At 37.8% G+C, this 15,847-nt stretch overlaps 2 protein-coding genes across 2 annotated transcripts in view; one reads left to right on the top strand and one right to left on the bottom strand.

The window, feature by feature from the left end:
* Positions 1 to 2,738, top strand: part of LOC143369379 (contactin) — a 43,636-nt gene extending 40,898 nt beyond the window's left edge. Inside the window, exons 6-8 of the mRNA XM_076813244.1 lie at positions 569 to 847; positions 921 to 1,370; positions 1,448 to 2,738. Of these exons, the coding sequence (XP_076669359.1) occupies positions 569 to 847; positions 921 to 1,370; positions 1,448 to 2,634 (1,916 nt within the window). The 3' untranslated portion in view covers positions 2,635 to 2,738. The remainder of the gene's footprint in view (positions 1 to 568; positions 848 to 920; positions 1,371 to 1,447) is intronic.
* An 11,711-nt stretch (positions 2,739 to 14,449) lies between these two features.
* On the bottom strand, positions 14,450 to 15,255 carry LOC143369392 (uncharacterized). The gene has a single exon (XM_076813267.1). It carries the CDS (start codon positions 15,229 to 15,231, stop codon positions 14,518 to 14,520), a length of 714 nt encoding a protein of 237 aa, XP_076669382.1. The 5' UTR covers positions 15,232 to 15,255; the 3' UTR covers positions 14,450 to 14,517.
* Positions 15,256 to 15,847: the final 592 nt, after the last annotated feature.

Raw genomic sequence — 15,847 nt, 5'->3', positions numbered from 1 at the left:
TCTTCAGCTCAATAAAATCGGAAGAGAATATAAATTTAAAAAAATAATTTACTGCAAGCCAAATTCATTACTTAACTGAATTAGAGCATTAGCTTGATCGTAACTATGTTTTCAAGTGCAAGCTAGAGCAGTGATTCCCAACCGGTGGGTCGCGAAGTGTTTTTTGGGAGGTCGCCACGGTTTTTGACCTTTTTTTTAAAAAATATTATTATGTTAGAATTATAATCTGAAATATCTATTTTGAATGTGTTTTTCTACCTTATTAAATTTATCTTATCTGATATGGTGAGGGGGGGGGGGGAGAGAGTCGCATGTTATTTTAATATTATAAAAGGGGGTCGAGACTCAAAAAAGGTTGGGAAACACTGAGTCAGAGTATTTTTCCTATTAATAATTATAATCATAATCCTACGAAAATAAAAGGTAACATGTAACTGTACCTAAAGTTAACAATGTAATAGTCAGTGCAGTTATGTCATAAGTAAAAGATTTAGATTTGAAGTTCAGTCTAATATGTTTGAAAAATTACAGTAGTGTTAATATACCTACTACTTTTTAAAAATTGTAGCATTAAAGCCATCCTTCAAAAAACGACCCATGGAGCCTGAAACTTATGCAGCTGAAAGAGGTAATATTACAATTTTCTGCATTCCTGAAGCTGCACCCAGACCAAAATTTGTTTGGAAAAAGGATGGAAATGTAATTGGTTCTGGTGGTAGACGAAGAATATTAGAAACTGGTAATCTTATAATCAGTCCTGTGTCGAGGGATGACGAAGGTACTTACGTTTGCACTGCAACAAATCAATACGGAACAGATGAAACTCGCGGACGATTGATAGTTTTACGTAAGTTAATTTTTGTTTATAACACTCATTTATTTTAGCAAGTTGCGTTTAAAATGTTAAATTTTAAATAAAGATGGCCCACAATTTGTGGAAAGATTACCGCAACGCATAACAACAGCAATAATGCAAAATCAAACTCTACGTTGTATGGGGGAGATTGATGAAATGCTAGATGTAGCGTATATATGGAAACATAATGGTTTACGAATCCGAGATGAAGATTTAATGAACAATCCAAGATTGCATATTGATAGTGAACAACTTAATATTATAAATGCTACATTTGCGGAAGGAGGAGAATACGAATGTATAATTAAAAGTGCTGTCGGCAAAATCTCTAGTAAAACTACAGTCACAATAGAAGGGCCACCGGGACCACCTGGAGGTGTGCAAGTTGTAAATATTGTAAAAACTTCCACAACATTACGTTGGACTGATGGTGCTCTTAATGGCAAACTTATTATCATGTATACTGTAAGCGCCAGAACGAATTGGAATCATACATGGTTTAATATCATAGAAAGTATGTAGAAAGATGTATAATCTACATTACTGATAAATTCGGTGATACAAATCCCTATAATATGTGTACTATTTCAGATATTACTGCTGTGGAAATAGATAGATATAATGGCAGAAAGGAAGCTTATTTAGAGAATATTTTAAATCCTTACACCACCTACGAATTTTGTGTATCTGCGTTTAATGAATTGGGATACAGCTTACCGTCATCACCATCCCCACAATACAGTACTCCGTCAGATAAACCGAGCAAAGTTCCATCCAACATAGGCGGAGGTGGAGGAAAGATTGGAGATCTTACAATCACATGGGACCCTTTGCCACCCTCTGATCAAAACGGACCACAAATTTACTATAAAGTCTTTTGGCGTCGAAAGTATCATGAAACAGAGTTTCAGTCATTGTCCCTAAAAGAATATGGAAATGTTGGACGAAGTGTCATACAAATACCACAACAATTCTATTATACAGAATACGAAGTTAAAGTTCAAGCAGCTAATGCATTAGGTTTCGGACCAATTTCCGACGCAGTTACAATATTCAGCGCAGAAGACATGCCACAAGTAGCGCCACAACAGGTTGTTGCTCATAGCTATAACAGTACTAGTTTAAAAGTTAGTTGGGCACCAATTGAACAGACTCGTGAAAGGATACGAGGCAAGTTGATAGGTCATAGAATAAAATATTGGAAAGAAAGCAATCGTGAAGAAGATGCAGTATATTATTTATCCCGAAGTACAAGACCTTGGGCTCTTGTAGTTGGTTTGCAGCCCGATACTTACTACTATGTTAAAGTAATGGCATATAATTCTGCTGGAGAAGGTCCTGAAAGCGAACGATATCTGGAAAGAACATACAGAAAAGCACCACAAAAGCCACCGTCTTCTGTGAATGTGTACGGTGTAAATCCGTCGACGGTTAGAGTTGTATGGCGTTATGTACAACCAAGTTTAGAAGAAGAACCATTAATAGGATACAAGATACGTGTTTGGGAATTGGATCAAGATATGAGCACTGCAAATGATACTATTATACTTGGTGGTTCAAAATTAGAAACTGACATTACCAATCTCAGTCCCGGTAAAGCGTATCATTTGCGTGTACTTGCATTCAGTAATGGTGGAGATGGACGCATGTCAAGTCCAACTTATACATTCCAAATGGGCGATGCAGCTGCGTTTAGAAGTAGTGCTAGTAATAAGATCTTGAATGCCGCTCTAAGTATATCTTTTTTATTATTATTACGCGTTTACGAATATGTGTAATATACAAATGTTTTTGTACAACACATTCTCTTATCGGATATATAGTAACAAGGTTCTGTAAAAGCAGTATATTCATATACATACATCATTTTTATACGAAGGAATATTCTGCATTAACAAAATTTGATTACCTGTTTTTATTAGCATATTAGGTTAATGTCATTTGATAAAGATTATAAACCTATTTAATTACATTTTCGTTAATATAACTTTACTACATTGTAGTATGAGATATAAAAATTACATGTGAAATTTTAATCAAGTTAAGAAGATTTTTAAACTAACAAGGGGAGGACACCATGTAATATACATCGATTTTGATGAGCCTGCGCACGATGAATCTATGTTAAAAATAAGTAAATAGGTCTCCAAGCGTTTTAGCCAATGGACATTAATAATGGAGATATTTATATATAAATTATTAAAAATTTCATAGTGCCCACATAAAGCATAAAAGATAACGTGAATTTAGAATTGTCCGGTGGAGTATTCGATAAGACGTCTGCGTGGTGTTGTTGCGGTTGTGAGTTCGATTCCGCCTGTGTTCTAATACATTTTTTTTCACACTTTATTTTTTCCACACTGTATGAACTGTAAGAAAAAAGGTAACGGTAGTAACATTCATTATTAACTCTTTTAAATAGATAAATACAATTAAAGTTTTTTTTAACGTGGGGAAATCTTCAAAAGACACCCCGACACCTCCAGAGGGCAATCCCCCGGGGCCGCCAGGGTAGTGTGAGATTTTTATCCACTAAAACCCCACGGCCACCCTCCGGGGGATTGCCCTCTGGAGGTGTCGGGGTGTCTTTTGAAGATTTCCCCACGTTAAAAAAACTTTAATTGTATTTATCCATTTAAAAGAATTAATAATGAACGTTACTACCGTTACCTTTTTCTCACTGTTCATACAGTGTGGAAAAAATAAAGTGTGAAAAAAAATATATTAGACACAGGCGCGGCGGAATCGAATTCACGACCGCAACAACGCCATGCACACATCTTATCGAACGCTTCGCGGCATATTCTTCAATTCACGTTAGCTTTTATGCTTTATATGGCACTATGAAATGATTAATAATTTACATGTAAATATCTCTATTATTAAGGCCCATTGGCTGAAACGCTTGGACACCTATTTACTTATTTTTGACATAGATCCATCGTGTCAACGCTCATCAAAATCGATGTCTATCATAAGGTGTCCTCTCCTTGTAAGAATTATGTCTCATATAGTTTGTCGTGGTAAACTAAATGATTTTTGTTTCCATGTGTTAACATCAAAATGGATTTGTTCAATATAACATGGTTACAAAAATTATGATACTGTGTTATGAATTTTTTTGACTTTGAAACCAGAAAGATCTGAAAAATTATATTTGTTTCCAAAACTATTTATTTGATCATTTTAATTTGCTTGGAAGTATTAATTAACATTTTAGCATAACCTAAATATTTAAGTTAATGTAATTTTTGTAGTGCTTTTTGCTACTTAGCTCTCGCCAAGCGGATGTTCAGATTGATCTACTGTATTAACTGAATTTTACACGTTCTATAAAGAAAGTTTATATTGAAGTTTTTTTATAATTTTTCCAAAGTATTTTTTATATATAATGCTGCACAATAAATAATAAATAATAAGACATATAATACCGTAATGCCTTGCTACTAGATCATAGATCAGGGCAGACAATGATCTTCGAATGGGGTTTAGCACCGTTTTTGTTTCAGAAATTAACCCAATTTATCTTTTACCTGGGTCAACTGCTGCCTTTGCTATTCTGAGGTAAATAAATGTGATATACCAAAAGCGCACGAGATAGAAAAATGAAAAACCGTTAGCCCACCTCCAGCAAATAGTCGACAGCTGAGAGATATAAGGGATGCAGGGATTGAAAGATCGGGAATAATTATCTCAGGCTCTTATACAGAGTATTTTCAAGCTTTTGTATTAAAGTTTTGTATCAATTCTGGGCGTTATTACAGATTCCGATATTAATAAATTGTATTGTTTACTACGCTCCTTTTTGGAGACAATTTGTAGGTTCGATTCCACTTATTGTAAGCCTGCTCGCGAAGAATACGGCAGACTAGCAGGACCAGCTGCGTTCCTGAATCGATACGCACTACAACCTTCGGTAACTCATTGAGACGGTACCGGTACCTTTCAAATTAATCTTATGCAAAATAATGGTCTGTTATAGAGAAAACTTGAAAGAATGTGGCAATATCTTTTCACACTGGCAGAAAACAGGATTATCTATTAAAAAATTTATAATAAAAATTTATATACAGGTTTTAGATTATACAAGTGATTTTTCGTCTTAACAAACAAATTGTTTAAGAAGTTCGAATCTTTCTGAGTGAAAATAAAGGAAAACGTACCGATACGATTATTAGGTTCGAAGATAAAAATATGTATAAAGAGTTAAAACATGCCAAAATTGGCGAAAATTAGTAACTGTAGTTAAGTAACAATATCTCCTTTATTATTAAGTTGCGACGCTATATTTGCGGGATATTTTTGGTTTAGGATCACCCCCCGGAATATAAAAGCAAATTTTTATAAAAATAGTTCAACAACGCCCATACGTACAAGTTCTTAGTAAAATAGTTATAAAGAACCGAAACATTTTCATAAATGTTATAAGTAGGAACGGTTCGCGTACATATCAAAGCGACTACGGTTTTAATGTTGGTTCTGGTATTCTATAACAGGTCTATAACTGGTTTCTATAACAGTTCTCTATCGATCCTGTAATCTGTTTGAGCATGGGTTTCTTATAAGAGGAGGCTGTTAAATATGCGTTATGCGGTTCTACGGGTATTATGTAATGTGTGGTTTATAATGGTGTCCCAAAATTCAGGTACTTCACGGAACACGCAATGTTTATTATATCCTGATGCAAGAAGACATCGAAAAGTCTCCAGATATGAATAGTTGAATATTTGCGATCGAACTTCCGGGGCACGCAGTTTAAAGTTAACTTGCAGCATTGACTCTCAGCGCGCACACGCAGGAGGCACGCGTAGATGACAGACCCACACATACAGTAGAGCCGACCGCGCTGGGTAAAACCGTGGAAATGAGTTAGCGCGGTCGGCTCTACTGTGTGCGAGAGTCTATATCTACGCGTGCTAGGAGGAGTTTGTGTGTGAAGGTCAGGAGCGTGTGTGTGCTGAAGGTCACTGCTCCGCGATCAGCTGACTCGGCTTTAAGTTGTACCGTTAATATTCAACTGTTAACCCCTTGGCTTACAACATCGAGTGAGACTCGTGGTCTCTCGATCGGGCCAAAGATGGAAAGCACGGGTGAGACTCGTGGTACGTCGGTGGGGCGAAACGTAAACAACAAATATCAAGGGCACGCCTCGCGAGCAATCCTCGACGACGACTGAACGTTTCGCGGATGTCTTATCATTTCAGTTATTCCTGGCCGCATACACATGTATTTACACACCATAAGCCCTGTTAGCCAAGTTGCCTGCACCTTTGTTGCAACCGCGTAACGAGGCTAAGACGTGTGCGATTGACAACTTCGGATGCTGAGCCGAACCGTGAAATGGCTCGACGCGTGGCTCACCGCTAGTGCTGATTTGGTGCCGACGGTCGGAATTTAAACGGTAAGCCAAGGGGTTAATATGTCGAGAATGAAGCCACGACTCCCAAACGGTAAAGGACTATTCAATGTCTTCTTACATCAGAATATTGCGTGTTTCACGAAGTACCTGAATTTTGAGACATTCTGTATAACTGCCGCTTGACTTTAGTTTCCGAGATATTAATAAAAATATTTTTGATACTTTTTTCGTTGACATCGATTGTCGGAGTTGGTCTAAACATTTTAATCTATATTTTTATTTATTTATTACGTACACTGACGTAGGCGGCCGCACATGCATAAAAATCGTAGGAAAACTCATTCTAAATAGCCGTGGTGGTTTTAGAAGCGTATGATAACCGATATAACGTCAAATGTCGAACATGAATTTGTCGTTATATGTGTGTGCCAGAACCAAACAAGATTACTATATTGGTACTGAACCCAGATAACCAACTGTCTGCAATCTGACAGCATATTGGCAGCAGGGTCTGACAGGAGCGCAGAGTCTGATGACATCTGTATCTGCATTAGACTACGTTCTGAGGAGCAAGGCCCGCTGCCAGGGTCCGACAGCAGATCGGCAGCAGATCCACAGCAGGGCCTGCTGTCCGTCTGACACAGTGCCACCTGAAGGCCAAAATTGCCAGACAATTCCCTACGCGTGACGTCACATGGACGTCCCTACTCACCAACACAAATGTAGGACACACAGAAATAACGGTACACTTGCGATGGTGCGTAGGGACATCCATGTGATGTCTCGCGTAGGGAATTGTCTGGCAATTTTGGCCTTCAGATGGCGCTGTTGAATGTGTCAGATTAGAGACACTATAATAAGAGTCTAGCCACGAGCCTATGGCCGGTATTCATAGTCGCTACTTATTCTTAAGCAAATGCTTAAGCATGCGGCATCCTCTACTAACCTAGTAGCTTGTAAAGAATGCCGAATCCTTAAGCATTTGCTTAAGAATAAGTAGCGACTGAGAATACCGCCCTATGTCCGCCATGTTTTGGCTAAATTCTACGAGAGAGAAAGAGATATACACCATTTTACTCTTAACCACTCTTAAAAACTTTTACGTTTATGGCGGTATTTTACTTCGTGTAACTAGTACATATATATGGCAATAACTCATCAAAAAAAGGTTATGTTATGAAAGTGTTTATGAATATATATATATACATTATTTTTTTACTACCCAAATGCACGTTTTCAGATAAATGGATATTACAATTAGAATATTTTGACAAAAAACGTTTTTTATTAACTTTCAAACATATATTTTTTTAAAAAATGTGTTACAATTAAGATTTGTATAATTGACACATTTAAAAATCAGCGGGAATAGAGAAAAATAGCGGACCAATCAAAAGTGGCCTTTTCATGGCCAGACTTTTATTATAGTGTCTCTATGTCAGATGGACAGCAGGCTCTGCTGCCAATTAATTTGCCGTCAGACCCTGGCAGCGGGCCCTGCTCCTCAGAACGCAGTCTAATGCGGAGACAGATGGCTACGGTTCTGCCATCAGCAAATTCCTGAAGAGACCATATCCTTATGATATATGACTCGCGTGTAAACAATGCCAGAGCTGTGTAATATGTACTGTAGAATACCTCAGACCAATAACATACACGTTGTAAACAGAAAAATAAAGCTGTACTCCCGAAAGGTCTGGTGGCCGATCAAGATGAAACTTAGTGGGTATTACGACGGGTGTGGAAAGACCCCAAATATAAAATTAATGCGTTCAAAAGATACAGGGGCAATTGTGCATAAAAGTACACCTTACCGATTTTTTCACTTTCCAACTTGTCCCGGGTATTAGTATTGGTTGCAGCTAGATTAGAGCGGGGCGCGCGCGCCCGTCCGCGGGCGCGTAAAGCATGGTAGCGGACCGATGTGAGTTTGGCGATGCTAAAAATGAGACTGTGGTTACAAAATTTCAAAAATAAGAAGTGGCAGGACGGCAGGGTTCCCGGGTAGGGTGGCCTGCACTAACGTCCAAAAAAAATTTTCAAAAAAAGACAACAATAATTTTTTATTAATATTTCAGAAACTAATAAACACCCGAATCTACAATTTTAGATTTAGGGTCCACACCCCCTCCTCATCGCTCCCCCCAAACCTCATCTCGATCGGCCACCGGTCCCTTTCGGAATAATATCCCAAAATACCACATATATATAGGGATAATTCAGAATGGTGACCTTGACAATATATTTCAACGTCAGTGAATTTGGCGAGGCCGTCCGCTTTGTAAATATTTACCAAAATTAATGTTTGCGGAAACGTATTGTCGCCCATAACAAGTATGAAATTATTTTAAAATCGAGATTTGACAGGCGATCTAGCAGTGAGTCATTCGGTTACCTGCTGTGTTGAAAGTTTTATTCTCGGAAATGCAACTTGCTCTTGGATACAGAGCTAGCTGAGAATAACTATCGTATAGTAAGAGAAAGTTCTGAATGGTACCGATGAGTGCTCTCATAATAACCAAAACGAAAAGGGTCTCGTAGTTCTATGATAATTCGCTTAAATTACAGAACTCCCCCAGCTGCATGCACTATCGGAGTCATAATTGTATATACTTTTTCCAAACCCTTATACAGGATAAATCTTTATTCAACAACTTGTAACAATGTGCCATTTCAATTGTTGGTTTTCATTTAATATTTACATTTTAGTAGCATATCCTCGAGGTATGTATGAAGTGCTCAAAGTAATATCTGTTGGCTTTAGTGTATAATTGAAACCTCTTGATCAATGGCCTGCACAACTTTGCTACTTCTTGTGGTGTTATTGGTGCTACTACATGCCGTAGTAGTTCTTTGCTTCATACTGTCTAATACTGATATACCTTCATTAACTTCAGAAAATATTATTTATTTTCATATTAAAATCTTTGGATATCAAATGATTAGAATAGTACATTGTTACACTTTGTGGAACATGTGTTTTCTATCTTAAATACGGGTATATACAAATTTTCATTAGTGTCGGCACATGTTCAAAGCGCGGGGTGAGCTCGGCAAACTTTTCCGACAGAAGCGATTGCTTGAAAAGACCTGATCAACTTGAAACGATATTTCACCAACCCTTGCGCCTCTTACAAGGGAACATTCCCAACCCGAGAATTCTGATTTTAATGAAAGTTCGTGTGAATGTAGAGCACATTGGTGTATGCAAGGAGGAATTTTTCACGTGAATACGTCTTTAAATTTGCTTCCATACTGGGGGCATTCCAGAAAACGTGATAATAAAATCGGGGGATACAGTTTCACATTGCAACTCCGTATCCTATGGTCTATATCCAAAATCCAATTACACCACTCGATAGCCAAGGATCAAAGAATTTGTTGCGCTAAGTGAGGACCGTGACGCATCGCATGTGGTGGGGGGGGGGAGCCATTTTGAGTTCGTTTTGCCGTCTGCGAACTTCCGCGCAGTATAATTCTGACTCGTTGGAGCTACGACCCTCGTTTTTCTGCGGAAATTCATTCTGAAGGGGCGAATTCAGCTCCTTAAAGTTATCGCGTCTTTTTGTTTCTTTAATATAACTTTACTTTTCTTTTGTGATGGAGCAAAAAAATCTAAACAGTTTTCATATTTAAAGTTTTGTTATATCTTGAACCGTTACCAAGATATATGTTTAAAAAAGAAACGAAATAGTACAGGAACTTTAAGAACTGATTTTACCTTTTCAGAGTGAATTTTCGCGGAAAAAAGAATTGCTCCTTGCATACTCCAATATGCTCTATATTCACAGGAAGTTGGAATGTTCCCTTAGTGTTAATTAGAAACTTTTCTATAAGAAGCGTCTATCCGTCCATGAATACCCAGATAGCAATATAAATGCTGCTTGGTAGTATTATTTTTTAATAAATTTCAAATTGTTTTACCAATGTATTCTAATTGTGCGTATAATAAATGAATATTGTATTTTGACTATTCTATTAATTATTTGAAATAAAATTATAACAAAATTTTACCGACATTTTGTAAGTATCTAATTATCTATTAGTGTACTCCGTAAAAAATCTGTTTATTGGGTAGTTCTATTTAACTCTTTACAAACTGTATGTTACTTGAATAACAAAATTTTTACAGCAGCCTATATCCCGCCCGCGTCACCACCTTCTCTGTACCTCGATTTTTCCAGCAGTGTTGTAAGGGTTGTTGACCAGTATCCCAGTGATTATGTATTAGTACTGGGTGATTTTAACCTGCCTCGAGTTGAATGGAGTGATCATGTCCCTCTGCTGGGACCCAGTTGTAACCAAAATGGAGCATCAGCCCTGGAATATTTGGTGAACAACCTCAGTCTCTGCGGCTTAGTCCAAATTAATCACGTTTGCAACTTTCTAGAGTCTATCCTTGATTTAATTTTCTGTAGCAACACTGATGTTGTTATATCCTTTTGCTCAAATGTGATTCATTCCATCCCGCCTTGATCATGCAATTTTATGTGCATCCATCGCACCATGCGACAGTACGAAACAATGATTTTAAACATGGTGATTATTCCGCAATGTGCAACTACTTAAATTCAATCATTTGGGACGAAATCTTGAAAGATACAAATACTGATGAAGCAGTTTGTCTGCTATATGATCACCTTTATTATGTGATAGAACTTTTTGTACCGAAATACATACCTTATAACATTAAGTTTCCTAAGTGGTTTACATCGCAACTGGTTAATCTTATTCTCCGGAAAAAGCAAGCACATTATGTTTATAAACGTATTAATCTTTATATTGATTATCTTCTCTTCTCTAAACTTCGCGCTGAGTGCAAGGTATTATCGAGGAAGTGCTATATTCAATATGTAAGAAATACAGAAAGTTTTATGCTGAATAGCAATGATATTAAACCTTTCGGGAGTTTCATAAACAACCAGCGTAAATCCCACAAATTACCAAGTGTTATGCACTTAGATAATGCTAGTGCAACTGATACCTTATCGATCGCGAATCTATTTGCATCCTTTTTTGGTTCTGTTTATACTTCTCACCCTGCGGTCTCGCCAGATGTCACCTTCGATCATAGTACTCATATTTCAAATATCACCATTCCGCCAATTCTTTTCAAATATTGTTGCTTCACTCTTTCACGGGCATTATGGATTATTTTCAACTCCTCTTTGGTTAGTGGGATTTTGTCATCTGCTTGGAGGGCTACCTTAGTTACTCCTGTCTTTAAATCTGGTGACTCTGCTAACGTGAGGAATTATAGACCGATATGTATTATTGATAATATACCTAAATTATTTGAGAGCTTAATTGTTTACAGTATCAAGCCGTTTACTACGAGTATGGTTTGCAGTGAGCAGCACGGTTTTATGCCAATGCAATCTACCGTAACGAATCTGTCTATATTTTGCAACTATGTCACATCTAATCTTGACCGTTGCAACCGGGTATATACTATATACACTGATTTTAAGAAGGCATTTGATTCTGTTGCTCACAATATTCTGGCATCCAAACTGTCGTCGATGGGATTTTGTGACCCCTTACTCTCTTGGCTCTCGAGCTACTTGGTTGATCGGAGATAGATTGTTCGTGTTGCCGGATCTCAGTCGGTCCTGTTTGAGGTAACTTCCGGGGTTCCACAAGGATCGCATCTAGGTCCTTTTCTGTTCATTTTATTCATCAATGACTTGGCTAAAGTGATTCACCATTGCAAAAATTTGCTATTTGCGAATGATCTAAAGATTTATAAACAGATATTGTGCCCTGTAGATTGTATTTTATTGCAACGTGACCTGTGTAACTTAGAGCATTGGTGTGAGATAAATGGATTGGTACTGAACTACGCAAAATGTTATTTTATGTGTATTTCGCGGAGTGCATCCCCGGTAAATGTTAAATGCAGGCTCGGTAATATTGTTCTCTCACAAGTTTCTGAGATTCCTGACCTGAGAGTACAATACACGTCGTGTTTAAATTTTTCTCCGCACTACCAACGGATTGTTTGAGATGCGTATAAAAATCTAAGCTTTATTAAACGATGCACAACTGACTTTGCTAATCCCCGAAATTTAAATTATTGTACTGCGCCCTAGTGTGACCTCACCTGGAATATACATCCGTTATTTGGTCGCTTTGCCAATTAAAATATAAACAACTTATTGGGAGGGTGCAGCATAGTTTCCTTAGGTATGCTGCATTTAGGCTAGGCCAAAGGATGGCAATTACTGACCACGATTATATCCCAATCCTGAATCGGTTGAATCTGCGGTCCCTCGAGTTTAGGAGAGCTGAGGCGGACTTGCATTTCCGTTTTAAGACTATTAGCTGCCATATTAATTGCCCTCAACTCCTTGAATTGATAAACTTCTATGCTCCCAATAGATCGTTTAGATTTACACGTACTTTTCACTCCCAGCAGTATATCTCCTCAATGCTCAACACTGACCCTGTAAACCGCATATGTAGTGCAGCGAACGCATATTCTGCTAGCATGGACTTATTTGGTGTTAATATAAGCAGCTTTAGAAACTCGGTTCACAGTAACTTACAAAACTTGTGATTTGTCCGTCAGAACTGTAATACCAGCTATGTACACTAATGGGGACCTATCCCCGTTTATCAATAAAATAAATAAATAAATAAAATTAATATACCTATGTTAGTATACTCTACACTTTTTAAAAAACTAAAAATATCTTTTTGTAAATGTATATCTTTTGTATTAATCGATAAACAATCACGTACAATATATGTTTTTTTTTTCTCTAAAATTAAACCTATTTTAATATTGTTTTTCCTTGCAAGAATTAAGAATATAATATGTACATCGAGTGAATTTGATTTCCTCGTACCAACCAGGGATTGTAACCGTAACCCTAAGCCGGTTCGGTTCTCAGTAGCGTAGGCTAACCCGCATAACAGGGTAATCGGAGGCATCCAGGCACAGAAGCGCGGGTTATAGTAATACGGTAGAGGGCGTAGTTTTTCCATATTTTCGTGAAATCGAGCTGTACTTCTGAATTTTTATCTCAGAAACTGTATTTCACATTAGGTTAATTCTTTTTTTTATTTTAATATAGAAGGTTTTGCCTATTTGAATATTTTTTTGAAATTGTGAAATTATTTATGTAACGTCAAATTATAAACAAATTTTTATTTTGCAAATTTCTTCTCGAGGGTGACTGACATGTTTCTGAATTTGAAAAATATGAGAGATATTGCACTTGCAAATTTACTGATTTTCACTGGAAGGAAACCCGCTGGAATAGCAAGCACGGGGTGGTCTTGTACGTGCCATGGGTAGCACGCGTTGGGCATTGCCTGTTGAAACAGATACCTACCTGCCAAAGGTCTACGCCAGGGGTGGCAGATCCAAAAGCTGGACTATTCTTTTCCGTCACTAATGCCAGGTAGGTACATCTGAGGCATCGAGAAGCGTACCGTTAATGTTTCAAAACATCATAAAATTTACTTTCACCTTCAATAGTCTTTTATTTCGCATTTCCTTCTACGCTCGGATGGCCAGATGGGTTCCAGTTAGGAAATAGTGTTATCAATTTTTTCATTAATCATAATAATTTCCCATTTGCATATTTTAACCGTCCTCTGCATAGTACTTACTTTTACCCTTGCTCGCTCGAAGTATGCGTTCAACAATGAAAGGGTTAAATATCGAGTTTTGTCTTTTTTAAGGGGTAACACCACTGTAACAGCTTGAAAAAAGCGTTTTTTCTGGCAATTTTTCTTGGATGGAAGGAAAGGTAATAGAATAACAATACTGGAGGAAGTTATTAAGCATATATTTAGGTATTAAAAAAAAGATAATTGAGAACTATTAAAAAATGGCGGCACTGAAACCATTCTCGTGAGGCATGTTGAAATTTTAGGTGCTCTGCGGCACGCAGTGTAGCTGGTGCAAATTTGAATCTGGAAAAAAGACAAAAATATCACTTAAATCTACATGTTTATAGCTAGAAAAATACGTAGGGGATTTTAAAAATATTAATTTTTGTGTGATTGGTGAGTATTTGAATAAAAGACGTTCAATTTTCTATAAAGAGAGGACAATCATTTGTTAATAAGTAATGTTTAAATTAACTTGTCGAAAATCCCGTACGTATTTCTCTTCAAAATGTTATTTTAAAGATATTGTTAAAAATTCGAATGAAAAGAATGAAAATTGTTGGAGTTATGCTGCGTGCCGTGTTGAAAAATCGTCTATCGAGAAAAACGCGTTTAAAGTTTTCAAATGTGTTATAGACATGAAGAAATGAAAAATTCGACTGTTTACAAATTTTTACCATTAATCTGCTATCCCAGGACCATAAAGCTGCCCTTCTATGTTGAAATATTCTTCCTCATTCTCTTTCCTCGAAGATTTTAAGGTAGAGCGTGCCTCTTTTGCCGCATCTGTCAAAGAGAGCTCGGCGTGGTTGATCCGCTTAGCATCGGCTTCAAGACAAAAATTGTATGATTGGACACCAATATCCATCTCCAAAGCTTTCACAATTCGCGGAATATTTGTCAGGCCATCATTAAAATTGCACACAGCAATATCAGTCGCTATATTCAAGATTTTTTTGCCGCTTGAATAAGATTTCGGAGCCAAATTCCAAACGGTAGCATTAAAGCTTTCGTTGCTATTTTGGGTGTAACCTCCCAAACAACGGTTTAGCAACTCGTCTCGGCTGAGCTCCTCATAAATTGGTTTGATGGCTTCAAAAACTTCCTTAGAAAGCGGCGGCTTATGATGGAAGGTGTCCAAGGAATCCGCTGCTTGCGCCTTCTTCCAGTTACACCAAGACTCTGAGCACTTCTCGTGCTGCGGATTTTCATCGGTTGATAACTTATGCAATAAGGTCGCCCAGATTTCATTTTTCATATTTTCTAAAGAGTTCGAATTCCGACGTATTGCCAAGCCATAATAAACTGTTAATTGATCAATTAATTTGGCAGTTAGTTTACCTTTTCTCCGAGGCCTTTCACTTTTTTTCAGATTTCTCAGTCGAGTGCCCATTCTTTTTTGTACGTGATCAATACACTCTAGTAGTAAGACAAGGGGGATTCTAATTCAAATTTGAGTTTCAAGGTCATGATCATGACCTTGAAAATCAAATTTGAAAATTTGTTTTTTTGTCGGCGGGCTGGCAGCGGATGACGTCATAGAGATGGCGGAGTGGTGGGGGGTATCATCGAGGAGGAGGAGGAGGAGGAACCGCGGGGTGACGGTGCGGGGGTATCATCGAGGAGGAGGAGGAGGAGGAGGAACCGCGGGGTGACGGTGCGCTACTCTGGAGCGTGGTACAGACTGTCGGTAAGGAAGGTGCTACTCTGGAGCGTGGTACAACAGACTGTCGGTAAGGAAGGAAATATTAATTTTATGATATTAATATAAATGAAAAAACTTCTCGGGGCGACGGGGTTCGAACCCAAGACCTCCGCGGTACGAGTCAGCCGCCTAACCAACTCCCCCAAACGCCGTCTCTGACATTAGTCTTTTCCGAATGGTACATATAGCGAAACCAACGGAGCGTCACATATGTGACACGCACGCACGCACACGCACGCACACACACACACACACACAACGTCGACGTATAATAATTTATTTTTATGAGAAATTTTATCAGAAA

The sequence above is a fragment of the Andrena cerasifolii genome, chromosome 5 (assembly GCF_050908995.1).
Source record: "Andrena cerasifolii isolate SP2316 chromosome 5, iyAndCera1_principal, whole genome shotgun sequence".
NCBI classification, from domain to species: Eukaryota; Metazoa; Arthropoda; class Insecta; order Hymenoptera; family Andrenidae; genus Andrena; species Andrena cerasifolii.
The sequence above is the reverse complement of the archived record's forward strand: the minus strand, read 5'-3'. Positions and strand labels throughout refer to the sequence as shown.